General features: G+C 40.8%; 1 protein-coding gene across 2 annotated transcripts in view; it reads left to right on the top strand.

Moving 5' to 3' along the window:
- ALAS1 (5'-aminolevulinate synthase 1) overlaps positions 1 to 22,027 on the top strand; it is a 29,489-nt gene extending 7,462 nt beyond the window's left edge. The window contains exons 3-13 of one of the 2 annotated variants that reach the window (XM_027836895.1): positions 6,086 to 6,168; positions 10,268 to 10,487; positions 13,249 to 13,473; positions 14,154 to 14,303; positions 14,737 to 14,959; positions 16,087 to 16,271; positions 16,829 to 17,008; positions 17,493 to 17,657; positions 19,335 to 19,603; positions 20,739 to 20,901; positions 21,574 to 22,027. In XM_027836895.1, the coding sequence (XP_027692696.1) occupies positions 10,289 to 10,487; positions 13,249 to 13,473; positions 14,154 to 14,303; positions 14,737 to 14,959; positions 16,087 to 16,271; positions 16,829 to 17,008; positions 17,493 to 17,657; positions 19,335 to 19,603; positions 20,739 to 20,901; positions 21,574 to 21,734 (1,920 nt within the window). In that variant the 5' untranslated portion in view covers positions 6,086 to 6,168; positions 10,268 to 10,288 and the 3' untranslated portion in view covers positions 21,735 to 22,027. Of the gene's footprint in view, positions 1 to 6,085; positions 6,169 to 8,396; positions 8,503 to 10,267; positions 10,488 to 13,248; positions 13,474 to 14,153; positions 14,304 to 14,736; positions 14,960 to 16,086; positions 16,272 to 16,828; positions 17,009 to 17,492; positions 17,658 to 19,334; positions 19,604 to 20,738; positions 20,902 to 21,573 lie in introns of those variants that run through there. The other variant, XM_027836894.1, reaches the window with a different exon arrangement.
- Positions 22,028 to 26,622: the final 4,595 nt, after the last annotated feature.

Genomic DNA, 26,622 nt, shown 5'->3' with positions numbered 1-26,622 from the left:
TTTCTTTCTTTCTTTCTTTCTTTCTTTCTTTCTTTCTTTCTTTCTTTTTCTTCACTTCTTTTGAGTTTACTTCCACAAAATGACTAATGCAGAAATGTTTTACGTGATTGCAAATGCATAACCTGTTGCTTACCATCTCAGGGAGTGGGGAGAGGAGGCAAAGAGGGATAGAATTTGGAACACAAAACTTTAAAAAAAAGAATGCTAAAAATTGCTTTTATACATAATTGGGGGAAAAATAAAATATCACTTTTTTTAAAGAATGTAAGCTCCTTGAGGGCAGGAACAGGTTTTCTTTCTGCTTGTATTTGTATTCCTATCTCTTTGCCTAGTGCCTGGGACATAGTAAGAGCTTAATAAACGCTTGCTGTCTTGACTTGACAAATCTCCCTCTCTTTCTGTGGAAGGCTAAGTCTAGGAATGCTGGCTTGTTCTCTGCTATTCCCACAGGCCAGCCCGTTTAGCACCCTTCTTTTGGGGCTGTGCGGTCCTACTCTGGGAACTCCCTGGACTCTTCAGGCCTGCCATTCCTGGAGCTGATGGATTCCCTGGCAGGCTGTACAAAGAGTCACAAGACTGTTCTAACCCCATCTCATAGGCTTAGAGCAGGAAAAGATCTTGGAGGTCAGCTAGTTTCAGCCACTTCACTTTGCAGATGAGGTAACTACTTCTCCACAATCACTAAGGTTATAAGTGGCAGAACCAGGATTCCAAAGGCAGCAATCTTTCCATTTCACTAAGCTGTTTCTGATCTCTGTCCAGCCTCCGCTCACTCTGATCCTGATCTCTGGCAGATCTAAGCCAGCTCTCCAATAGAGGCCTGACTCAAAGGGTATGTGAGGCTCAGCTCAGCAACAGCCCAGACTGGATGAATCATTCCTCACCTATCCATAATGAGGTACCAAAGGGTTCATGGAGGACTCAGGCCAAGTGTACTCCCCATACCTCATCAGGGAGATGTGTTCTTGGAGACGGCCACCCTTCCCAGGAACTAACATCTTCAAAGGCAGAACTAAGGCCTCATCCTTTAATATCATTAATCCTCACCAGATTCCTCAACAACAACAAAATCAGGAAACTTGTAGAGAAAGAATTCCAGTTTGTTGCTACAAAAAGAACATTTTTGTTTTACTGGTTGCACAACTATGGACAAGTCTCAGCCTGTTTAAACTTCACTTTTTCCATATATAAAGTGGGAATAATAATGCTTTCAGCATTTATGGGATTGTTACAGGGAAAGTGCATTGCAAGCCTTAAAGTGCCAGAGAAATAAGAGTTATTTTTGTCATTTTTGTTACAAACTAGTTTAAGTATTTCTACAAACTATAAATAACCAAAGTTTACAATTTCATGTACGATTGTTTATCATTCTTGTTTATGTACTTGAATGGAAGTTTGTTTGGTTTGGTTTTTTTTTTTTTCCATAGTTACTAAGTTTAGAATGTCTAAAAAAAGAGCTTGGGAACCGATTCTACTGTAAGGCTTCGTGTCTCACATGACATCATTTTGGTTTTGGTTTTGTCCAAAAAAAAAAAAGGGGGGGAACTGGATAGTAAAGAATCAATGTGTCTAGACTTGGAGCCTGGAAGACCTTCCTACACCTGACTCCCCCTCATCCCCATGGGCTCTGTGCTCCTTGCTGATCCTCTCACTAGACACTACTCTTCCCACTCCAGGCTTTTTCTTGGGCTGTCCTCTATATCTGGAATGCTCTCCCTCCTTTTCTCTACCTCCTGGCTTCCCTTGGGTTCCAGCTAATACCCTACCTTCTACAAGAAGCCTTTCCCCATTGCCCTTAATACTACTGCCTTGTCTCTGTTGATTATTTACGTTTTATCGGGTATATATCTTGTTTGGGTATAGTTGTTTGCATGTTTTCTCCTCCATCAGACTGTTTTTTGCCTTTCTTTGCGTCCTCGGTGCTTTTGGCGCTTAATAAATGCCTGTCGACTTGCCTTCGGTTTGAATCTGACTTTTGACCCTTACTAGCTGTGTGACCATGGGCAAATTACTTACCCTTTCTGAGCCTCAGTTTCCCCAAGGGGACAATAATAACTAATAACTATCTTGATAGCCTTGTTATCAATGAGGCTCAACTGAGATTAGACTTATAAAGCACTTTGCAAACTTTAAAACACTATGTAAATATCACTTCTTGCTGTCATTATTCAACATTGCCTGGGGAACAGAGTGCTCCAATTCTAGACCACCAGTGTTAGTTCTTTAGACAGAGAGAGTGGAATAGGGTTCGTCATAAGAGCTAATAGCTGTCATTTATATGGCATATTATATATATATATATATATATTTTTATATATCATATTATATATACTATATTTTAAAGTATATCATATATATTTAAGGTTTGTGAATTGATTTATATATATATATATATATGTATATATGTCAATTAGCATTTATTAAATACCTACTATGCATCAGGTGCTTATCTCCAGGTGCTATGTTATGTTCATTTGATCCTCACAACAAACCTGGTAAGTAGCTGCTTTTATTATCTCCATTTAACAGATGAGGGGACTTGCCCAAGGGGAAGAGGTTTCTTGAACAGACTGAGTTTTGGGGCCATCCAAAAACCACCACCCATCAACTATCCTTCCGCCTTGTAAATGAGTATAATGACTTTCTGGGTCATGTCAAAGGTGATACTTGAGCTGGATTCTAAAGGCTGGATTCTGGAATCATAGACTGTCAGAACTAGAAGAAGGGTCTTGTATGAGTTTGGTTGGGAGGGAAAGAAGAAAGGGCAAGTAAGCCACTCAGTCAGAATGAGGCAATGTTAACAGAACCACAGACAAACTGCTCAACCCCTTCATTTTACAGAAAAGGAAACTGTCTCTCCAAAGAGAGGGAGGGATGGATGTGATACCACAACAGTTACACAGAGCAAAGCCAAGTATATCATGAAGCTCAACTCAAAACTGCCGGTGGGCAAGCTTTGCTTCTAACCCGTTTGACTGCTGGGTCTCCTCCTCCCACTCACTTTTTGAGAACAGTATCACCTTGGCTCGTCTTCAGTGTCCTCCATGTAGTGCTGAGCACGTGTCCTGCCAGAGCCTGGGGTCAGGCTTGGTTTTATCTGCAGTCCTGAGGAGCTGATGGAGCAGAAATCTCCAGATGGATGTGTCCAAGTGCCGCCCTTGTGAGCTCTTAAGCTGCAAAAGTCTACCAGCATGGCAGGGGCAGCAGCTCCTGGACTGCTTGGTTGTGCCAGCGGCAGACGCAGGGAGCTGTGGAAGTGGCTGAGCGTAAAGTTCAGAGGAGGCTGGGGATTGTCGTAAAATGATGGGACAGTCAAGGTCAAATAGTGCTTGATCAACTGTCTTGCAAAAAACACTCTGTGTACTGTATCGTTCTTACAACAGATTGTAACAGTGGTTGTTAGTCTCTACCAAATCTTATTTGGGGGAGCAAGATAGTGCAACGGATAGACTACTGGGCTTGGAACCAGGAAGACTCATCTTCCTGAGCTCAGATCCTGCCTCAGACATTTACTAGCTGTGTGACCCTAGACAAGGCACTTAACCCCGTTTTCCTCAGTTCCTCATCTGTGAAATGAGCTGGAGAAGGAAATGGTAAATCCCTCCAATATCTTTGCCAAGAAAACCTCAAAAATGGATCATGAAGAGTTGGACACAACTGAATAACAAAATATTACTCAATGTGGTTTTTTTTTTAATATTTAGCTTTTGTACATGTAGAGATAACTTGCCCACTCCTGACCTACCCCATTCCCATTTCATATTGTACATTGAGTACCATTGTTATTTCCCCTTTTGGGAAACCTCTAGACTTGTGAGACACAATCAGTGAGAAAAGGGAGCTCCCACTTATTAGAGACAGGTTCCTCAGGATTGAACCCAATTAGCTGAGCAGTTTTCTCAATGATGTGGGAAGAAAATGCACCAACCTAGGCTTGGGCTTGGCAAATCTGTAGGTTCTAGGCTCCCTCTCCTCCCAGCTCACACTCAGATTAGCAGGTCAGTTTCTACTCTCTACAGCTTGGTTCCTGGGTAGAGTGGAATCCAACTGTTAAAAATAGTTGCTGTAGAACATTCCCCCTGCACTGGACAACACTGGGAGAGTAGGTTCAAAGGTAAAGTGATAGCTACCAAACCTTCCTCCTACTGAGTTCACTTCTGGGGGTCACATAGGAGAGCTCTGGCTTGCAGGACATGGCTTCTCAGTTACCTGGTCAATAGATCCATTGCTGGCCTGGGTCGAGAAGGTAATTCCTCAGGGCTGTGCTAACTCACTGAACTTAGCTGCTGTGGCTAAGTCAAATTTCTGTAAAATCCCATCCCTGAACCTCTGGTTTCTCTCTTGACCTTTTGAAGTTCACAAAGTTTTCCTGTCTCAGATAATCATTTACCTAGGATTAGTGGAGAATAAACACAACAGCAATAGAAGAAACAAAAGTACTATATGTTTGAGGACACATGGTGACCTGGTACAGAAAGGACTCCCCCGACCCAGAGACTTACAGCGTTTTTTCCCCCTTCTCCTTTGAAAACTGCCAGGGAGATAGGTCCTTTTTATCTGTTGGAGATTTTTTTTTTTTTTTTTTGGTGAGGCAATTGGGGTTAAGTGACTTGACCAGGGTCACACAGCTAATAAGTGTTATGTGTCTGAGGCTGGATTTGAACTCAGGTTCTCTTGACTTCAGGGCCGGTGCTGTATCCACTGCGACACCTAGCTGCCCCTGTTGGAGATTTTTGAAGCAAAAATCAGTTCTGGCTCAATAGCCAATTAGGAGGCTTTTCATCATCAAGAAATAAGACAAAAGAAATAGTGACAGAATACCTGCACATTCTCTAAAGAGGAGGGCAGGGCCATCCGTCACGCGAACCTGAAATTATTCTCACTAGGCCCCTGTGTGGGTTGGCCACAGGCAGAGCACATTTGTGCATGCTTGAAGGACTGGGCCTCTTATTGGCCAGTTATACATTATAAACATATGTGTGTATATATGTGTGTATGTATCTAGAACATATGTGTATGTATATGCATAGGTCTACACGTGTATTATATGTGTGTAGACACAGACATACATAGGCACATTCTGATGCTTTTTGTCTATATAGAATGTTAAACCTCTCTAGTGACAAAGAAAAACAAATAAAAACATCTAATAAATTTTTAAAAATCTAATATAGGTGCCATATTTGACAATATATACAATAGTATATCCTAGCAGTATCATATCTGTTCCCACCACTCTCTACAGTAAAGGAGGAAATGTGTTTCATTATCTCTTCTCTAACACCTTCACTGGTTTTTCCATTACTCAGAGTTCAACTTCCTTTTAGTAATCTTTTCATTTTCATTATTATGGTCATTGTGTATATTACCTTCTTGGTTTTGTTTATTTCGCTCCACATTAATTTATACAAATCTTCCTTGTTCCTCTAGATTCCATATGTGTCATTTCTAATTGCATGATAATATTCCATTACATTCATAGACCACAGTTTTTAGTCATTCCCCAATAAATGGATATGCCCTCTGTTTGCAGGTCTTTGCTACCACAAAAAGTGCTGCTATAAATATTTTGGTATATATTGGATCTTTGTCCTTTTATCTTTGGCATCTTTGGGGCATACACCCAGTAGTGGAATCACTGGGTCAAAGAGTATGGAAGATTTAGTTACTTTTATTGCAAAATTCCATAGTTAGACTACTCAGCTCCACTAAAAATTCATCCACAAGCATGTTTGCTCATAGGATTTCTGACACTGATTGTTTGGATTTTTTGGTCATCTTTGCCAATTTGCATGGTGTAAGGTGAAACCTCAGAGTTATTTTAATTTGCATTTCTCTATCAGTAATTTGAAGCATGTTTTCACTAGGTCTTTACAGTTTCAATTCTTTTGAAAACTTCCTTTGACCACTTATCAATTGGAGAATGGCTCTTGGTCTTATCTATGTCCATTTTCTGTACCCAGGTCATTTCTGCAAGATTTTCTGAAACACCAGAATGACATTTGTATCTTTCATGGTGACTTGCTTGTATTTTAAAAAGTTGGTTGCTCCCTAACCATCTTCTTTTCTCCTTCTTGGGCTTCAGTTCTCCAGTTATATGACAGTTCTCCTTTTTCTGGTTTGAAGAATGGTCTCTACGACTGAGAAAACAGAAACAGAAATAACGAGGTGATGTGTACACTTCTGCTTTCTTTGAATATGTTATTATTGCTCCATCTGTCGCAGATCAACTTATCTATCCCCTGCTTCTTCCTCTTCTTGCCTGCAGGACAGCTTTTAAAAAGTCCTTCACCTTGCTTTTAACATCTTTGGCAAGCTTGGGCTCATCTTAGGCTTTTGCCTTTTTGACACCATTCTTACTGGACCAGTTCTCTCTTCTGTATTTGTCCTCACTGTTGTATACCCTCCTTTCCATCTTTTTTTTCCATGTCCTTTAAAATCCTCAGCTCAGGGAATGCAGTTGCATTTGCCTTTTCAGGCATTAAAATCATTTCATTTGTATCATCAGGATTTTATTTAAGAAGCTCTCATACTGGGGCAGCTAGGAGGTGAAGTAGATAGAGCTCTGGCCTTGGAGTCAGGAGGACCCAAGTTCAAATCGGGCCTCAGACATTTGACACTAGCTGTGTGACTCTGGGCAAGTCACTTAACCCCAATCGCCTCACCAAAAAATAAAAAAGTCTTAGCATCATGTAATTGTATAGAACGACAAAGTGGAAGAGATTTTATAATACAGAACATAAAATATTAGAACAGGAAGGAACTTTGGGAGACCTTAGAGATCATCTCTTATCTCACAAATGGGAAAACTAGGGTCCAACCTTGCTCGGGATCCAACTTTGCTCAAGGTTACACTGTGACAGAGCTGTAACTAGAACCTCAGTCTCTTAATTCCAAGCACAGGAGCTTTTAAGTGCTGCCCTCCATGGAAATGGATCTTTCATGTCCTTAATGGGTATACACCCTACAATACAACAGATTTCAACATCTCCAAAGATTGCATAACCTTTGATCATGACTTCCTATCAATCCTCTACAAGAGGATTCACTTGATGTTCTGGGGATTTCCAAGGTCTCTTGATTGATTACCTTTCTAATAATAACTCGCATTTCTGTAGTGCTCTATAAAGCCCTGTGAGGTAGCTCATGCAAATATTATTATTCCCATATTCTGGTTCAGAGAGGCAGTGACTTTCCCAGCCAAATGTTATTGTTTAGCCTCAGACTCATCTTCCTGAGTTCAAATCTGGCCTCAGGCACTTTCTAGCTGTGTCACTCTGGGGCAAGTCACTTAACCCTGCTTGCCTCAGTTTCTTTAACTGTGAAATGAGCTAGAGAAGGAAATGGCAAACCAGTCCAGTATTTTTGCCAAGAAAACTCCAAATGGAGTCAGAAAGAGTTGGACATAATTGAAAATGACTTAACAAGAACAACAAGGTTCCTGATTTCCACTCTCTCTAGAGTATTTTGAACATGGCTGGTGCTTAATAAATGTATGCTGAATAATTAAGGTTAAAAGTCAATGGCCTTGTCATCTTACCTTACCTTTTCTCATAACTTTTCAATACATAACTCTCTAATCTCTCTTAATTCTAGTGCCTTTCCTCTGTTAATGATTTCCTATTTATCCTGTGTGTAACTTGTAGTGTATATATTTGTTTGCATGTTGTCTCTCCCATTAGATTGTGAGCTCCTTGAGCGCAGAGACTATCTTTTGCCTCCTTTTGTATCCTTAGCACGTAGCGATGTGCCTGGCGCATAATAGGCACTTAATGTTTATTAATTGATTGATTGGTGAGCTGCGGCCAGTCCATGCCAGCACCTCTCTGTTCATCCAGTTATCCTACCCATATATTTCCCTTCTCTGAACCTTAGTTTCCCCTTCTGTAAAATTCAATTCAAATGTTCAATTCAACAAGCTTTCTCCATGGTCTTTTGACTCAGCATTTGCAGACCGGGCTTGCAACTCTCCAAAGATTCGTGGAGGGCTGGGAGCAAGAATAAGCAAAAGATCATGGTGCTTTGAATTCATTTGAGGGCAGGGAGAGGGAAAGGGGGAATCAATCAAGCGGGGAAATAGGCTGTAAGGTGACCCAAGGCCCCTAAGGGGCTCTGGCCTGGACCGATGGTTTGGGAGCTGAAGAGTTAAATGTTCTAGCCTCGTTCCCACCCGGCCTCCCAGGCGTGAGGTGAGTGCTTTCTGGAGACAGGGGAGGGCGAGTGCAGGAGGGGGCAGGTGCTGACGCATGAGCGGCGGAGGCTTCATTGCGCCTGCGCCGGAAGGAGTGCGTAAGGAGGGTGCAGAGTAGTGGGACGAGGAGAAAGGAAGAAAAAAAAAAAAAGCAGAGCTGCGCCTGCGCACTGAGCCCTCTCGGTCTCTATAAATTGAGAGGCTTGGGCGGCCTTAGGCGCCTTCTCGAGTCAGAAATCACGGTAGTGACCTTAGTCCCTCCGGTCAGCAGGTCTCGGCCCTGCCGTCGCCGCCTCCTCGACACTGTACAGGTGAGGGCCGGAGCAGCCTCCCCTCGGACCCTGCTCCTCCGTAGAACTGCCCCCCGAATCTCCCTCCTTCAGTCCGTGCTTAGGACCCCCGATTATCCGCGTTCCACTGCAGCCCGTCCCCAGCACCTCCCATTATCCATGTACCCGTGCCTCCCCCCAGACCCTGCCCTTCCGCAGGACCCTCGATTATCCGTGTTCCCCTGCCCTTCTTGTCCAGGACCCCCTTTTATCCGTGTTCCACTGCCTATTCTCCCCCCATGATCCTTCCCTTCCCCCACCCCCTCTGATTATCCGCGTTCCCTTGCCTATCCTCCCGTGACCCTGCCTTTGCCCAGGCCTCTCAATTATCCGTGTTCCCCTGCCTGTCCCGCCCCCATGACCCTGCCAGGACCCCCTTTCCGCCCCATCATCTCCTTCCATCCCCAGCACCACCCTTGATTCTCCCCCCAGTTTCTCCTTCACCCCCTCCCAGAACTCGCATTTACCTGTTTCCTGCCCCGGGACCCTGCCTGGCCCCAGAACTCTCGCTGGTTCCTGCTCCTCTCTTATTTCTCTCCTTGGCTCCTTCTCCTTTATTCCACCCTCCCCCTTTAAAGCCCTTTCTCTTCCTCTTCTCAGGACCCTCCTTTGTATGCTCTTTACTTCTATTGATCCTTCCCCTCCCTCTCTTGGAATAACGTTGGACCATCACCTGCCACTCTACCTTTCCTCCATTTCATTCCTGTTCATTCCTGTTTCCCCTCTATTAGACTTTGCCCTTCTTCCCCAGAACCCGTCTTACTCTTTTCCTCCTCCAGTTCTTTTATTCTCCTTTCTCAGGACTCCTCTTATTTTATTTTCTCTAGAGCGACACTCCATTAGCCCTGTTGCCTCTTTATTCTTCCCCAATTAGGGGTTCTCAGTGATTCCCAGTAGGCTCTCTTTCTCCAGAACCCTTCATCCTACCTCCCCAGGATGCCTACTTATCCCTATCCCACCCCCACCCCCACCCCATTTGCTCTCATCTCCAGACCATTGTCCCCTCATAGATGACCTATTTATTTCCCATCCCATTCCCAAGACTCCCATTTACTGTCTTAAATAAATTTCACCTAGGGAACCCAGACTGATACTCCTCCCACTGCATGGGCATCCTTCTCAGACATTTTTTTAGGAGGATGTATGCCACTGAGAGGCAATGCCTATCCCTTTAATAGGACTACAAGCAACAACATTGGCCTACTTTTCCCAATAAGGAGCAGGCTAGGAGGCCTCAGGAAAGCCCCTTTCCCCACGGACTTTAGCCTGAGTTCTTCCATTAGGGGTTGAGGGAGACACCTTGAAAGGACTGTGAGGTCAGGGAAGTACCTTCTCTCTATCAGGAGTAGAATGACTTAAAAGTATACGCAATATTTTGTTCAAATTAGCTATCAGCCTTTGGTCTTTTTTTTATTTCCCAGCCATTCTCTGAAAATATATAACTTTGCAAACAGTTTCTTAATTTACAGTTGATGATTTTCCTCATCACTGCCAATTGTCATGACTTGCTAGGCCTTTGCCAAAGTAGGGCTCCATCTATTTGAAGTACTTAGCCCCAAACTTGTTATATTTGAACACTTTTAAATAAGACAGTTTCTCTTTATATGCCAGTATTCCTCAGTTCTAAATTACAGTGGATACCTGGTCCTTTGGCCTTGAAAGAAAGGCCCTCTGTGATGGTCTAATATTATTCCAAGCTATTGATACTTGGTGATGGTGGTGGTATTCATAGTCAATCATTTTACAGGATCCTGTCCTTTTCCCAAAAATGGAGACTATTGTTCGACGATGCCCATTCTTGTCCAGAGTACCCCAAACCTTTCTCCAGAAGGCTGGCAAATCTCTGCTCTTCTACGCCCAGAATTGCCCCAAAATGATGGAAATTGGCTCTAAACCTGCTTCTCGGGCTATGACCACTTCACCAACTCATTTCCAGCAAGTAAAAGAAACACCTCCAGCCAATGAGAGTAAGTATTAGTTAGTTTATTTTATTATCATTGAACTATTACCATCTTTGACCAAACCCAAAGCAGGTTTAATATTTCACTTGTTACATGCTGTGCTTTGTATTTATAATCTTTAGGTATTTGTTATACCTTATTAGAAGCAGTTTCATTATCATGCAACACTTCTTCATGTTTAGAATTTACACCAATGCTAAGTTTTAATGTTACGATTACAACTTTTTTTTTACATTTACCAAGTTTGTCATCATTTAGCTTTTTAAATTGCAGTTCTGAAAATGAAGATTCTGTCTTGATTTTTATTTGTCCTCCCTATTTCATCTACCTTCATTTCATTTTATTTCTAAAAAGAGAAAAGTATAATTTTTATATTGGCCTGACTGTTGTTAGGAGAGGTTGGGAATAAAAACCTTTTCAGGTCCACATTTAGTCCCATAAAGTCTCTGCATTACAGGGTTTTCCTTATTGTGTACTCACAGTAAAGACTTTTATGTGGAATCATTTAGGAGGAAAATGTGATAATGTTTGTAGACTGTTGCTTTTTTTTTTTTTTAACCTGTCATCAGTTAGTGTAGTTATCTGTGCTGACATAAACTTGAAAATTCCTTCCTAGCATGAAGTTGGGAAAGAAAAACAATAGTGAAACACTTTCTACAAACTGTAGGAAAGGCGAGGCTGTGACTCATTGGGGTGTTCCAGCATCAACTAGGAAGAACTTTTCTAGAAGGAAAGGTGATCTAATTTGCTCAAGGGGAAAGGGAGGTCATTCATATTAGAAACACAGTTACCATCCAACAGTTTTAAGGGAGTGTGTTCCTTTGGAGCACTGAAATAAGAATGTAGGAGGTAGTGGAAGTGAATTATAAAACTTGTTTATAAATATAATTTCCTGAATGTGAACTTCATTTGAACTCATTTAGTAAAAATCTGAAGAAGTTTTTTGTTCTGTTCCTTTTGTTAGCTCTGTGAAACAGTTTATCCTTGCAAAGGGACCACAAGCTTATTTGTCCAGGTCGGGTTATAAGGTGATGATTTCTTATATCAACAGGAAGCAAACTTTTACAAGTTTTAATTACTTAAATGGGTGTACCCCTTAGTGAAATCTGTTAAACATTTTTGGGTAAGATCAAGGTTGAAAATAATCCAGGTCACAAAATCTTGATTACCTGAGACTAATTACTTTGGCTTTATACTCAAGAATGAGATGAATGCGAAAAGTGATTGGAGTATATCACTTAGTTCATAGAGAAATTCAAAGGGATCTTTAACCTATGATAAGAGTGTGTTCCTATAAATTATTGGCTTACCACTAGTAGATGAGGAGTGAGTGATTCTGACTCTCTACCATTGTTGTTGTTGTTTTTTAATAACTGTCTTCAGATATTCTAGTAATAATGCTGTATATGCTTTTGGAACACCTATCAGAACAGGTTTTGAATAAATTACGAAATGGATATTGCCTTTCTTAAAATGAAATATTTTATTCAATTGAGGCATATAAGATTGACATTTCTATTTTTTTATCCCATCATAAAGAGTACCCTCTTCTTTTAGGCAATTTAACTTAGACACACTTAAACTTTTAGATTGGAGGATTGATGTGGACTTCTGATACTTGTGATTTCTGATAAATGATCATCCACAGAAACTTACAAACAAGAAATTTTTAGTTTCCTCCTGCATCTTTGTAGTGTAACATATTACTTGACTGCTTTTAAACAGTTCATTATGCCTCTAAGCTGTTCAAAAACTTATATTTACCAGGACCTAATTTATGTGCTTTATGTAAGTGGAGAGAACTTTTAACTAGAGATTACTTTCATCTGTAATGTATAGATGTCATCAATTTTTAAAATCAGTACAGTAGAGAAAATTATGAACTGTTTTAGGAGGTCATAGTAAAGTAGATACTCTGTTTTATGTTTTTGCTATGTTCATACCCACTTGTGGCTGCATTTTCTTAGATTAGGAAATTTAAGTGAGATATTCAAATGGAAGTATAAAGTTTAATTTTATGAAACATTTTGTGTAACAGAACTAAAAACTGAAAAAGCATAAGTGTATTACTGTCTTAGGTAAACACATATTTTGACTGTATTTTTGACATCTTCATTTCCAAATATATCCCTCTCCCCTTGCTTACTAGAGGATCATCCCCTGTTTAAAAAAAAAAAAAAAGAAGTGGGGTAGAGAGGGAAGGTAGTCCAGCAAAACTAACCAACACATTGGGCATGTTTGATATGTTTGTTCAGTGTTTGTACCCATAGTGTTCCACGTCTGCAAAGAGGAGATGGGGAAATATATCTTCTCATGACATATATGGAGCCCAGATTAGTCGTTATAATAAATGTTCAGGTTTTTTTCCTCCTATTTACAGTGTTGTAATCACTTGGTGTATTGTTTTCCCAGTTGTATTTATTCCACTTTGCATCAGTTCATATAAGTCTTCCCATAACTCTTCATAGTCGCTGTTTTCTTCATATTCGTTGTTTTTTATGGTGCAGTAATATTCCATTATATTTTTTACATACCACAATTTGTTTAGCCATTTTCTAGTTGATTGACTATCTATCAGTCTAGTTGATTGACTAATCCTGGCACTAGATTTTTTTAGTTAGGCACTGTCAATACAAAATTTTAGTTATATTTATGTCATAGTACAAATTAGGTATAGATTAGAGTCACAAAGCACTGAGGCAAAAAAAAAACAAAACATTGGCTTGTATAGTCAGTTTGGTACTTCAGTTTCTCCATCTTTCCCCAGAGGACAAAACTTCCAAAACTGTGGTCCAGGATGCTGATGATTCTCAGCAGACCGCTGGTGGATCCCAGCTTCCCTCTGGCCATCCAACCTCTGCCACGAGCCAGGGAACTGCCAGTAAATGCCCCTTCCTAGCGGCACAGATGAACCAAGGAACCAGCAACGTCTTCCGGAAGGCCAGTTTAGAGCTTCAAGAGGATGTGCAGGAAATTCAGGCTGTAAGGAAAGGTAAGTAAACCATTAAACAATATTGATTTTTCTTGTAACTTTTTCTTTTGAACCTTAGGACTTTATTAGCTTTATAAATGTTTCAGATGCCTCTGTTGGAAGGCTAGAAGGAAGGACAGCATGATTTTGCAGTTAATAGATTGCATTAAGAGATATAGGAGCTTTCAGGAATTGTCAACCTGTGTAGCAATTCATTTCTATAAGTATTTGGCAATTGAGAATAGCTACCAACAGGCCTTAGGTTTTGTCCCCTGCCCCCAGACATTTTAGTGAGACAGATGAAAATTGATGGTGGTACTGTCAAAATTGACAGAAGTCAACCAGGTTTGCCGCACTGAACAGCAGTATAACTTCTAGCTGATTGTCGTCACGGGGCCAGATGAATACTTAGAGACCAACAGGCAGTCTACATCTGACCTGAATTTTGCTTGAAGAAAATTAGAGTTGTTCTATGTAAAAGGAAAATTCCCAGTACCCGGTGCTTTCAGCTTTGTGAAAGATTGCTGTGGAAAACGCGTACAGATAAGGAAGTAAAAGAAATAAGAATCTTAAAAATAGCTGTAATTCTCTGACTTTGCCTGGCATTTTTCTGTACTAGAAGTTAGCGTATTTCAGAGGTGGTGTACAAACAGGAGTTTGCATTAAACTGGCTTTATTTTGTCATTTTTCTTCTTGTGCAGAAGTTGCTCAACCTCCAGTTAATCCTGCTGTGATTAATCTCCAGACCGGTAGAGAAGACCCGAATGGTTTGCTGAAGAATTTTCAGGATCTCATGCAAAAGCAAAGACCAGAAAGGGTATCCCATCTTCTTCAGGACAACTTGCCAAAATGTGAGTTTTAAAAAACAACCACCACCAAAAACCTTTTTTTTTTTGTTTTTGTTTTTGTTGTTGTTTTTGTAAAGCTTTACTTTTGCAAGTTTTGTAGTTTGTCTGGAACCACTAAATTGGCTCCTAAACAAGTCACAAATCAAAGCTTAGCATTTGCAGCCTGTTAAGATTTAAAAGTCCTAGGGGCAACTAGGTGGTGCAGTGAATAGAGCTCCAGCCTTGGATTCAGGAGGACCTGAGTTCAAATTCGGCCTCAGACACATAACCTTTACTAGCTGTGTGACCTTGGGCAAGTCACTTAACCCCATTGCCTAACCCAAAAAAAAAAAATTTAAATGTCCAAAGTTGTTTATATAAAGTTGCTTATATAAACAGGTGCTGTTAATCCCTGCATAATTTAGGAATAAAACATCTCTCTCATTTCATTTTTTAGCTGTTTCCACTTTTCAGTATGATCGTTTCTTTGAGAAAAAAATTGATGAGAAAAAAAGTGATCATACTTACCGAGTATTTAAAACTGTGAACCGGAAGGCACATATATTCCCGATGGCAGACGACTACACGGATTCTCTTGTTACTAAAAAGCAGGTGTCTGTTTGGTGTAGCAATGACTACCTAGGGATGAGTCGCCATCCTCGGGTGTGTGGGGCAGTCATGTAAGTAGACCATGGAAGGATCATTTATGCCAGTAGACATGTTATTGGCAGCCTCTTAGAGAGACTTCGGGCATTTGGGGTTTGAGCTTTTATTTAAAACATGTGAAATATGTTCCGAGGCAATAACTGTATGGTATATTTGGTGCATAGTCTTAAGTACATTTTAAAAATCTGTTTACCCATATACGCGCGCGCGCACACACACACACACATACACACACACACACATATATAGTTATTGCATTGTAAATAAAGATTGAAGTCTATAAACTATTGCAGGCAGCATAGTTTGCCATTGTAGAGGCCTGTACAGTTGCAAAATTTGATTTAATTTTTAACTAAGCTCTGTATTTTGACAAAATATATTGGGAAGTATATATTCTTGGACTTCATTGAGCAGAGTATCTGTAGTAAAAAATTAACCATTTTGCTGTAACATTCTTAGTTATGGACTTTTGGTCAAAATATAAATAGGCAAAAATCTGTTTGGGGGGCAACATGAGGAACATAAAGTCTGGTCAGCTCAGTTGTATGGAGTGCTGGAGTGAGCCCAGCTTGATGGGCCTGCTCTCTGAATCAGTTTCACAGTTCCCTGTCCACTGAATTGGACCCTTTACTTTTATTTTGCAAACATAATCTCTTGATCACAAATCCAACCACTGCTACTTCTGGGGAAATGTAATTCACCCTGTGCTACCTGACTAAAAGGTAAGCACCTGAGGCGCTTCCTAGCTTTGTGACTCAGGACAAGTGCCTGAACTCCTTTCAGCCTCAGTTTCTCATCTTCAAAATGCATACATTGCACTAGATGGCTTCTAAGTTTCTTTCCAGCTCTACATCTGTGGTCTTATGTAAAGTAGTTTATCATGAGAGCGGTCTTACAAAATCAAATGGCTCGATTCAGAGGGCTTTATTTAACCACAAACCAAAATCTACTCATGACTTTTCATTTTGTGAGTTTGAGCATGCTTTGAAAAGAAGTGTGCTTCTGGGAAAGGGTTTTTTAGTTAATCCCTAAGCTAGCACTTCATATTTGCTGTCTGGCACACAGATATTTGTTGTCCCTTTCAATAACCTAGAGGAAATTTGTTCTTAGAAGACTGTCTTCTTTCATATACATATTATAGGGAAACATTAAAACAACATGGTGCTGGAGCAGGTGGCACTAGAAATATTTCTGGAACTAGTAAATTTCATGTTGATCTGGAACGAGAATTGGCTGACCTCCACGGGAAAGATGCAGCATTACTGTTTTCGTCCTGCTTTGTTGCTAATGACTCCACTCTCTTCACTTTGGCCAAGATGATGCCAGGTAAAAAAGTCATTTTATCGGATGGCCTATTATTTGGTAGGTTTCATAGTAAAAATTAAAATCCAGGTAGCTCTTTATTTCATGGAACTTCCAGAAACCATTACTGTTTTTAAAAGCACCATGTTGTTATAAAGTTACAAAGTTTCCAGCTGCCTATTAGAACTTGAAATGCACAACAACCTAATTGCAGACAAAGTCATAACGATCCTACTGTCTTGGCTATGCTGTGTAACTTGTGCTTGTTTCCTTTGAAAACTGTTTTGATAACTTCCAGAAAGTCAAAAGACCTTTTAAAATGAGAATTTTTTTGTATTGAGTTTAAATTTAGAGTAATTGCTACAGTTATTTTGAACCTAGAAATGGTCTCAAAAATAACCATCTTTTGGTGTTAGCTGGTATTGACTTATCACATAAGGAAGAATGTCTGCAAGAAAACCTGTCAGATGTTAAGTTTCTTATCAAGTAATGTGGACAGTGTTTTCATTGCACAATTAGTTTCTCTTACCATTTAGGAAATAAATTTGAGATACATGTCAATAAATGTTCTGTCATATCAGGCTGTGAAATTTATTCCGATTCTGGGAATCATGCCTCCATGATCCAAGGAATTCGTAATAGCAGAGTGCCAAAGTATATATTTCGCCATAATGATGTAAGCCACCTCAGAGAGCTGCTAAAGAAATCAGACCCATCGGTCCCTAAGATTGTTGCGTTTGAAACTGTTCATTCAATGGATGGTGAGTCCTTTTGGTGCTTGTTTGTAAAGAATGTATGCTGAAATCTTTAATGTGCTCCATGGAACTCAGAGTAGACTATTGACAGTTAGGCTTTGGCTTTGGGGTTTCTTTCCTACTTTTTACCAGGACTTTGCAATCCATTTGCTTTGCTTATGTTTGTATTGAGGGTTTTCTGCCCAGGCATTTAACAGCGATTTAGAAATCATAGGACTGCCTATGTTTTGGGACTTAATTTTGTTTTATTTACCTCATATCAAACTTTTTTTTTTTTTTTTGCTTTTTCAGTGAGGCAATCAGGGTTAAGTGACTTGCCCAGAGTCAGACAGCTAGTAAGTGTTAAGTGTCTGAGGCCAGATTTGAACTGAGGTTCTCCTGACTCTAAGGCCAGAGCTCTATGCACTGCGCCACCAAGCTGCCCCTTAGACTTATTTTTCATGAAATTCCTTTGGTGTATATTACAAAACACTGCTTCCTATGCGCCTAGGAGCGGTATGTCCATTGGAAGAACTGTGTGATGTGGCCCATGAATATGGGGCAATTACCTTTGTGGATGAAGTCCATGCCGTGGGATTATATGGTGCTCGAGGAGGTGGCATAGGTGATCGAGATGGGGTCATGCACAAAATGGACATCATTTCTGGAACTCTTGGTATGTATGTGTATTTTCTAGAATGCTATTCAAAGGTAAAGTTCTGTCATCTTAATAATATAAAAGAATAAACTAGTTTATTCAGTGTTAACCAGTTTATCAGAAAGTTTTTAGTGTCAGCTCTTAGAGGGCCAGGACAGTTTCTGACTCTATATCCCCTGTACCTCAAGTAGTGCCTTACATGTAGTAAGTGGTTATTTGAATTGATTTAAGTTCAGTAATGGATGGAACTGATAAGTCTACTCAGAATGCTGTGGAGAGAAAACCAAATGCAAGTGCTCATGAAATACTAATTATTTTAATTTTTTAAAGTTGGGTGTTTTACCTAGGTCCACACACCATAAAAACAGAAATTAAAAGCACACAGAATAGAATTTGAAAGAAGCAGTGAATGTTGATAAGATCTAAGGAGAAGAGAAAGGATTAAAATACTCAGTTTCTAGGTTATCATTGCATTGAGGAGGACCAGTATGCTGATTCTCAGGGTGGGGAGTATGAAATGTATTGGGATACTTAACAGACAAAAATGGCTTAGTTGTTCTGAGGACTAGGGCTTTCCTGTGAGAATTTCCTGCCTCTGTTTTCTCATTGGGGCAGTGATTAGAATGCTATTTCTTGATCTCTGTTGGTATGAAGGTACATAGGAGTGCTGCTGAACAGAGTAAGAATTCTCCATTGTAGTAGCTAATGCCAACTTTGTAATGCAGAGATTTTAAATAAGCATGTTAATTATAGGACACAATGTTATTGTGTTAAGACATTAGAACTCAGCTAGATGAAGGTGGGCATGTACCTAATCCTGAAACCTGAGATACAGGTTATACAAAGAGATTTAATGAAAACTGAAGAACAAGCCTGGATAGAAATCAGACTTAACTTGCCTGCTTTGATATATCTAATTTATCTGGCAAACCCTAATCATCAAAGCTTTGTATTTCTAGAGGATATTAAATGAAAACTCTGCAAACTTAAACAGTTAATGCTCTTATCTGGCTTTTACCTTAAGCCTAATGAAATAATGAGGTTGTCTTGGCTCAAATTGAAATGTTTTGTGTTTTGGGAACATTGAAAATAAGCTGTTTTGAAAAGCATATACAATAGAGAACACAGGAAATATCCCCCGAGGCCCCCACTGCCTCCTGGGCAGGCTGGAGAGAGAGCTTCGTGCCCAGTGATCTCTGGCAGGGAAGTGGTCAGAAGCAGCTCTTGTTCTCAGCCCCAGAAGGCAGAACCAGGAGCACTGAGAGGGAGTTGCAACGAGGCGGATTTGGGCCTGACAGTGAGAGGTTCCTCCTTTCCCGGGGTTTTATTACACCAATCAGATGAGCATTTGTTGGCTATTTTGTAGGGGAGATTCTTGTTGGGTTGAAGGTCCAAGGAGATGAACATTGGAAGCCTGAGTCGAAGCTCTGTGAGGATACAAGGATTAGATAGGTACTGTGAGACAAAGAACTTTGCTTTGGAATGCATAAAATTATACAGATCCATTTGACTCGGGGTCAAAAAAGTAAAGTTGTGCTTTGAAACACTGGGTCCTGTGGTTGAGAGTCAGGCAGTTCCGGCTTGATTTTGGTATTGACTGAACTTCAGAGGGAGATGGTGAGGGTGAAGAGACAAGTAATATGATGGGTCGCTTTGGAAAGCTCATGTGCTAAGCCCTTTGTGTTTCTCCTTCAGGCAAAGCCTTCGGTTGTGTCGGGGGCTACATCGCCAGTACAGGTTCTTTAATAGACACTGTACGATCCTATGCTGCGGGCTTCATCTTCACAACCTCCCTCCCCCCCATGCTTCTGGCTGGCGCCCTCGAATCAGTCCGCATCTTAAAGAGCGCCGAAGGCCGAGCCCTTCGCCGGCAGCACCAGCGCAATGTCAAACTTATGAGACAGATGCTAATGGACGCCGGGCTCCCTGTGGTTCACTGCCCCAGCCACATCATTCCAGTCCGGGTAATAACAGCTTGACAGATAGCGTTTTACTTTGGAGAGTACACCTGCTAGAAAATTCTAACATGCCAGACACTTCAGTGTCATTCTTAGGTTGGCTACTGTGTAAGGTAGCAGACAGTTTTTACCTCTGCAGCTGCTGCTGCTGACTTTCTGCCACATTTCTTGGCAAAAGTAAAATGAGGATGACTTCGAAATGAAAATAACACCCTGGGCCCAAGGGGCTGATTTTTCTTTAGAGAGCTGATGCCTGTGAGCATAAACATGGTTATGTCCTAAGAGTTCTGGAAGGTTGAGCTTGGCCAATTTGAGGCTGAAATTATTTCTGAACAGGTCTGTCTTTTTCTATGCATACAGTAGTCCCGTTAGTTTTGAGTCAGCCGTTGCAACAATTGTGAGCAATTATATAAGTCTCCCTACGTGAAGAACAATTGACATATGCTACTATTGTGAGAGCCTTCTGTGTCAATGTCTGTTGGCCAACAGGGCAATGAATAGCATTCACTATTGTAAAAATTTATCAATTCTTCTATTCCCAGTGACAGAAATACATACCTACTTTAAGACCTACTCAACGGATTGACCAAAACAGTAATACCATTCTTAAATCTTACATAATAGATACCAGCAGTCTACAGTTGACATTTATGTAGTAGTTTATGATTTACAAAACCCTTCTCACAATGATCCTGTGAGACAGGCAGTGCAGGCATTTTTTAAACAGTATTTTGTTTTTTCCAATTAACATTTTTTTTTAAATTTTGAGTTCCAAATTTTCTCCCTCCCTTACCTCCCCCTCTCTAAGATGGTGGACAATTTGGTTATATACGAGTGCAGGCATTTATTAAGCCCTACTGTGCACCGGGCTCTGCATGTAATTCTTTCCACATTTCCATGAAAATTGTGATTCTTTCAAACCGAGAGGTCAGAGCAACCTTCTTCCTTTCCTCTGTTACTTAAAGCTGTCATTCGCTGTGACTGCTGTATCTCAAATGTTTAAGTACCATGTACACTTAGGTCAGTGAACTCTGGTTTTGATGGGGGTTGGGAGCTCCTCATTCTAGTGGCAGCTCTTTATGTGGCTGTGTGCCCCAAATGAGGCACCGACTTAATCCAGTCTCCTTGTCATAAAACCCAGGTGGCAGATGCTGCTAAAAATACAGAGGTCTGTGATGAACTAATGAGCAAACATAATATCTACGTCCAAGCCATCAACTACCCCACTGTCCCCCGGGGAGAAGAGCTCCTCCGAATTGCGCCGACCCCTCACCACACTCCACAGATGATGAACTATTTCCTGGGTGAGTCCAAGGGTCTTCCTTTGTACATATTTAGAGAGGCAGTGTGGTGTAATGAATAGTAAGCTGGCCTCAGGACCAGGAAAGCCCTGGGCAGACAGCCCACCTCTGACACAGACTGGCCGTGACCCTGGGAAAGCGATTGCCCTTTTCCTTGTCCTTGGCAGCTCTTAAGACCAGAAGTGGCAGAGAAGGGCCCAACCTGCATTGATAAAGGGCATTACCTAAGCCAGGGGAATCTCAGGTCCAGGCCCTCTTCCCTTATGCATATTTACACTTTAATTACTTCTGACATGTTTCCATGAATTTTTAAAAGGCTCTCAACAGGTCTCTGCTGTTTTGTCTTCACTTCCTCCTAGTCTGTGTCTTTGAGCACCTCTTGTGTGTACCGAGCTCATCGGATACAGTGGTTGTGCAGCATTTACTGAATGATGAATCGGTCCTAAACATATAGTCAGCACCCTGAAGTGTGGGCTGTTATGTCTTTAACTGCAAGCCGTCTATGCCATCAACATTCCACACATCTAGTAGAGTTTGATTTTTATATGCTTATATATTTAACTGAGTTCAGCATAAATCTCAGCTTTAAGGTTTAAAATAACCTTTCCTCAAGAGAATTGGGTTTGGTTTTAGAGAACTTTTAAACATTTATTTTAAATGTTTCCTCCTTCACAGAGAACCTGCTGGAGACTTGGAAATTTGTTGGGCTGGATCTGAAGCCTCACTCCTCGGCAGAGTGTAACTTCTGTAGGAGACCCCTACACTTTGAAGTCATGAGTGAGAGAGAGAAGGCCTACTTCCAGGGCATGAGCAAACTGGTTTCTGTCAGTGCCTGAATCCAACCTCCAAAACCCTACCTGATGTTACTCAGTCTCCTATCCATGTCGTCTCTGTAGTCTTTATATATGAATTAACTTATCTTAAATTTTAATTCATAGTAGAAACATAGTTCTGAAAATAAATTCCTATTAAAGCATTATGGTCTGATTCAATAATGTGAGGGTGTTTTGTGTGATAGCACAGACTGATCGATTAGTCCTTTTTCTCTTCAACTTTTGTCTTTCCCATCTATCTGTATTATGCTAATTAATAATAAAAAAACAACCTCTTTCTGGCCCTGTTTACAATATTTAAGGCTGTCACAATATTTAAGGCTATTTTCTTCAAACGGATAATCAAGAAAGTGGATGATTATTAGTAATAATTAGATCTTTGTCCATTCCCCTCCAAATGTATCGCCTTCTGCATTGAAGAGAGTGTAGTGGTACAGAGAGCTCTCATATTCACAATATGTTGAAAGATTCCCTTGAAGCATGGTCCTGAATGTTGTGTTAGGCTTGTAGTTAGGGCAGGGACTGGAGGCTAAAACTTGCCTCTGATCTGTTGTCACTTAGTAATTCAGTAATTCCCTAACTTCCTTTGATTTCTTGAAATCGAAGGGAGGCATGCCTTAATAGGTGAACGAATTAAAGAATTTTAGACTGCCCTTATCTTTCTTTTTGACAGACTGCTTATTTTATGAAAGGAAGCAAAAACGTAAGTGTCTGAGTGGTAGGGAGTGGTTAGAACCACAGAGAGGCACCAGCATTTAGAAGAGAGGGAAGAATGGGAGAGTATCCAGGTAGGTGACTAGGAGCTTTTCACTTACTGGTGTGGACCTTAGGAGACCCTAGCCTAGCTCTTCAAAGAGGAGCCTTTTAGCCTTGTTCCTATTTGTCCTAACAACACTCCTTTGAACTCTGGATAGTCTGGCAGCCCAGGGCACTGTAAGAGTTACTATCAGGCTCTCCTGACCCGGAAACAGGCCTCAGCATTCATTCCCAAGCTCCATTTCCTTATGAAAACCTGGCTTAGCCCCTTGTTGTAGACGTTCTCATCATGTGGGTTTTCTTCAGGCTTTTTTTTTCCCTTCAAAAATCTTGCTTCCTATGTTTTTGTTACTGTTTATGTTAGCCAAAGAATGCCTACTGTGTGATAATCCTTTCTACCTAGTCCTAGCAGTTGCTGGCAAGGTCTCAAAAACCTTCAGCCCTTTATTGTCAGGAGGGAAAGCTAAAAGTATCAGTCCTAGATAGAAGCTTAAAGATCTAGTCCATAGGATTCTTCACCGAGGGTCTATGAACTTAGGGGTTTTTTTAAATCATTATTTGGATACCGATTTCAATAGGTATCCAAATATATCTGATACCCTATTACTGTAGAGTGCAAATACCAACCTCCCAGTCCCTCAGGTACAGTGTTTCCAGTGGAACTGGTTTCCTTTTTAATCCTGTATTTGTATTTTATGCATTTAAAAACCTTATTTTGAGAAGGCGTCTATCCACTCACCCAAGAAGTACATGGCACAAAAACAATTAATAGCCCTTGTTCTAATTCAACCCTGTGACTTTACAGAGAAGGCCATAAGCTGGGAAATGCGTGCTGGCTCCTGGGGCTACAATACAAGTTGTCAAAGTGAGAAGTTCCTGCTCTGAAGCAGCGTAAGTTCTGCTGGGGAGGGACAACAAATACACAGATTAAGTCTACACATCATTGGCTTTTGGCAATACTGGTTGAGCCTTAAATGGAGCTAGGACTTGTAACACAAGGTGGAGCTTTGTAGGAGAGCCAGTGCAAAGGTGTGGGAGAAGAAATGGAACGTATGGGGATCAGCGAGTGGGTCATTTGGGCTAGTACCTGGAGTTCCTGAGGGAGGGTAATATGAAATAATTTTCTCACTCTCACTCCACGTATCCAGTCATTTGCCAAATATCTCACCATTTCTCCCTGCACAGCATCATTTTACCCCTTATTTCAAAACAGCTATCACCTTAGCCCAAATCCTCATCACCTCTCAGCTAGATTTTAGCAATAGCTTTCTGATTGGCATTCCTGCCAAAAGTCTCTCCCCATTCAAGTCCGTCCTGCACACTGTGGCCAAAGTGCAGAACTTTAAAGGCAGAACTGACTCAATAAACACTCTGGCTCCCTATTGTATCTAGAATCAAAATTCAACTCCCCTGTTTAGCTTTTAAAACCCTTCACAACTTGGCTTCAACCCACCCTTCCAGCCATATGGGACATTACTCTCCCTCCTGCACTCTGCAATCCAGTCAAATTACCCCTTGTTCCTCACAATAGTACATCAGTTGTGCCTTTGTACTGGCCATCCCCCCTGGCCAGATCCCAGCCCCTTCTCACCTCTGACTCAAGATGCAGCTCAGGCATCAGCTAGTAGAGGAAATCCTTTCCTGAGCCCTCTCTCTCAAATGCTTTGTGTTTATTTTTATTTATTCACTTTATAGTTATTCTGTGTATGGACTTAGCTATATGTACCTGTTGTCTTCCTCATTAGAATAAAAGTATCTTGCAGTTGGCATTATTTCATTCTTTGATCAAATGAGATTATCTATAAAGCACTTAGCACAGTACCTGGCACATAGTAGGCACTATATAAATGCTTATTCTCCTCCTTCCCCCTTGTATCCTAGTGCCTGGCACATAGTAGGTACTACATATACTTATCCTCTCCCCTACCTTGTAATCTACAGCCTGGCACAGTGCATGGCACATAGTAGGTGCTTAATAAATGCTAGGTTGATTGATTGAAACAATCTGGAGCCAGATCATGATGAGATTTAAATGCCAAATAGAAGAGTCTGTTTTGTCCCAGAAGCAATAGGGGAGTGATCTGGTCAGAGTTGTACTGTTGGCCCATCCATAGAGAACGATTGGATGATTAGGAGAGATCAGAAGTAGGAATGCCAATCAGGAGGCTGTTGTAATCATCTAGGTGAGGGAACTGGGGTGGTGGCTCTGAGTGTGAAGGAGGAAATGGATGTGAGGAGTGTTGTGAAGGCAGAATCCACCAAACTTGGTGACTGATTAGATATGGGGATGAAGGAGAGGAAAGAAAAAAAGACGATTCCAAGGTTGGAACCATGAGTGACTAACAGGATGGCAGTTCCATCACCAGCAAGAAGGAAGTTAGGCAGAGGAATATGTTTAGAGGAAAAGATGAATTCTCTTTAGGACAAGTTAAGTGAGATGGAGATAGCTGATGAACAAGTGATGATGTGGAAATAAAGTTCAGAGAGGTTGTGTTTGGAGATAAGGATTTGGGAATCACTTGAAGAGAAATAATTATCAAACAAATGGAAGCTGATAGAATCACAGACAGAGGAGGGCTCCAGGACAGAACCCTGAATATTCCCAACACGCTGGAGATGGGACAAGGGTTAAAATCCAGCAAAGGACAGTAAGAAGCAACGGTCCAAAAGAAGATTAGGAAAATACGTTGTCAAGAAAATCTAGGGAGTACAGAGTGTCAGGAAGAAGGAATGGTTGACAGTGTCAAGAGCCACCGAGGTCAAGGATGAGAACTGAGAAATGGCCACTGTATTTAGCAATTAGGAAAGCAGTTCCAGTCAAATACAAGGTTGGAAGATAGATTGCAAGGGAAAAAGAAGGGAATGGGGAAATGAAGTGGAGATGAACTAGTTTGTGAAAGAGAATTATAGAGGATGGGAGAGTCAAGTAAAAGTTTTTTTTTTTTAAGAAAAAGGGAAAGAACTAGAAAGTAGTGGGGTACCCAGCAACTTGGGAATGACTGAATGAATTACATTAATGAATACCATTTGATATATTAATAGGTAATATGATTAATATGATATATTAATAGAAAACTATTGTGTTGTAAGAAATGATGAAGGGGGACAGTTTCAGAGAAACCTGGGAAGATTTGTATGAACTGATGCAGAGTGAACAGAATCAGGAGAACATTTTGTACAATAACAATATCGTAGACAAAGAATTTGAAAGACTGAAGAACTCTCTGATAAATGCATTGCACAATTCCATAGGACATATTGATGAAACATGCTACTCACCTCATGACAAAAGAGATGGATTTAAGGTGTAAACTGAGCCATGTATATGTATTTGAACTTGGCCAGTGGTAGAATAAGTTTTGCCTGACTATGCACAGTTGTTACTGGGAGTGGTGGTAGTGGTTTTAATAGAAATGAGAATTTGGGAGGGAGAAAAAAAATACATTTTTGTTCTTTGAAACCTATTTTTTTTAAATGGGGGAGATTTGGACATGTTCATGACTAGCAAGGAAGAAACCAGGTAACCAAGAGTGACTAGTAGAAAGGAAAAGGAATGGTCAATGAGAAAAGCTCCCAGAGGATACAGGAAGGACGGGATTCCTAAGAGCACAAAAACAAAGAGAAAAGTATTGACCTTGGCAAGGAAGAGAGCCACCCATTCCCCAGAGACTGAAGCAAAGGAGGTGACAACAGGGAGGAAGTTAAAGATATTTCAAGTATAGAATTGAGGAGAAGGAGCTTGTGACAGATGACCTCCATTTCTTAGTAAAGTATAAGGCTAGGTCCTATGCTGGGAGGGAAGGGCTAGAGAATGGTGTAGATAGTTTAAGAAAAGAAGGGTTTGCGATATGCTATGGGAAGTACGGCAGGGAGTCTATCAGGGAGGAGTTAAAGGACCGGCATGAAACAGTAAGGGCCCAGTGGAAATCAGGTAGTATAAATTGATAGTACATTTAGGCACAATGTAGAGTAGGCCAGGTCTCCCAACTATGTGTGGCCCAGGATTATCTTCCAGAAAAAAGAAAGAAAAGAAAGAAAGAAAGAAAGAAAAAAAGAAAGGAAGGAAGAAAGGAAGGAAGGAAGGAAGGAAGAAAGAAAGAAAGAAAGAAAGAAAGAAAGAAAGAAAGAAAGAAAG

This window comes from Vombatus ursinus, unplaced genomic scaffold (genome assembly GCF_900497805.2).
Source record: "Vombatus ursinus unplaced genomic scaffold, bare-nosed wombat genome assembly UNPS02014820.1, whole genome shotgun sequence".
Taxonomy (NCBI): Eukaryota; Metazoa; Chordata; class Mammalia; order Diprotodontia; family Vombatidae; genus Vombatus; species Vombatus ursinus.
Note: the sequence above shows the minus strand (reverse complement) of the source record. Positions and strands in the feature narration are given on the sequence as shown.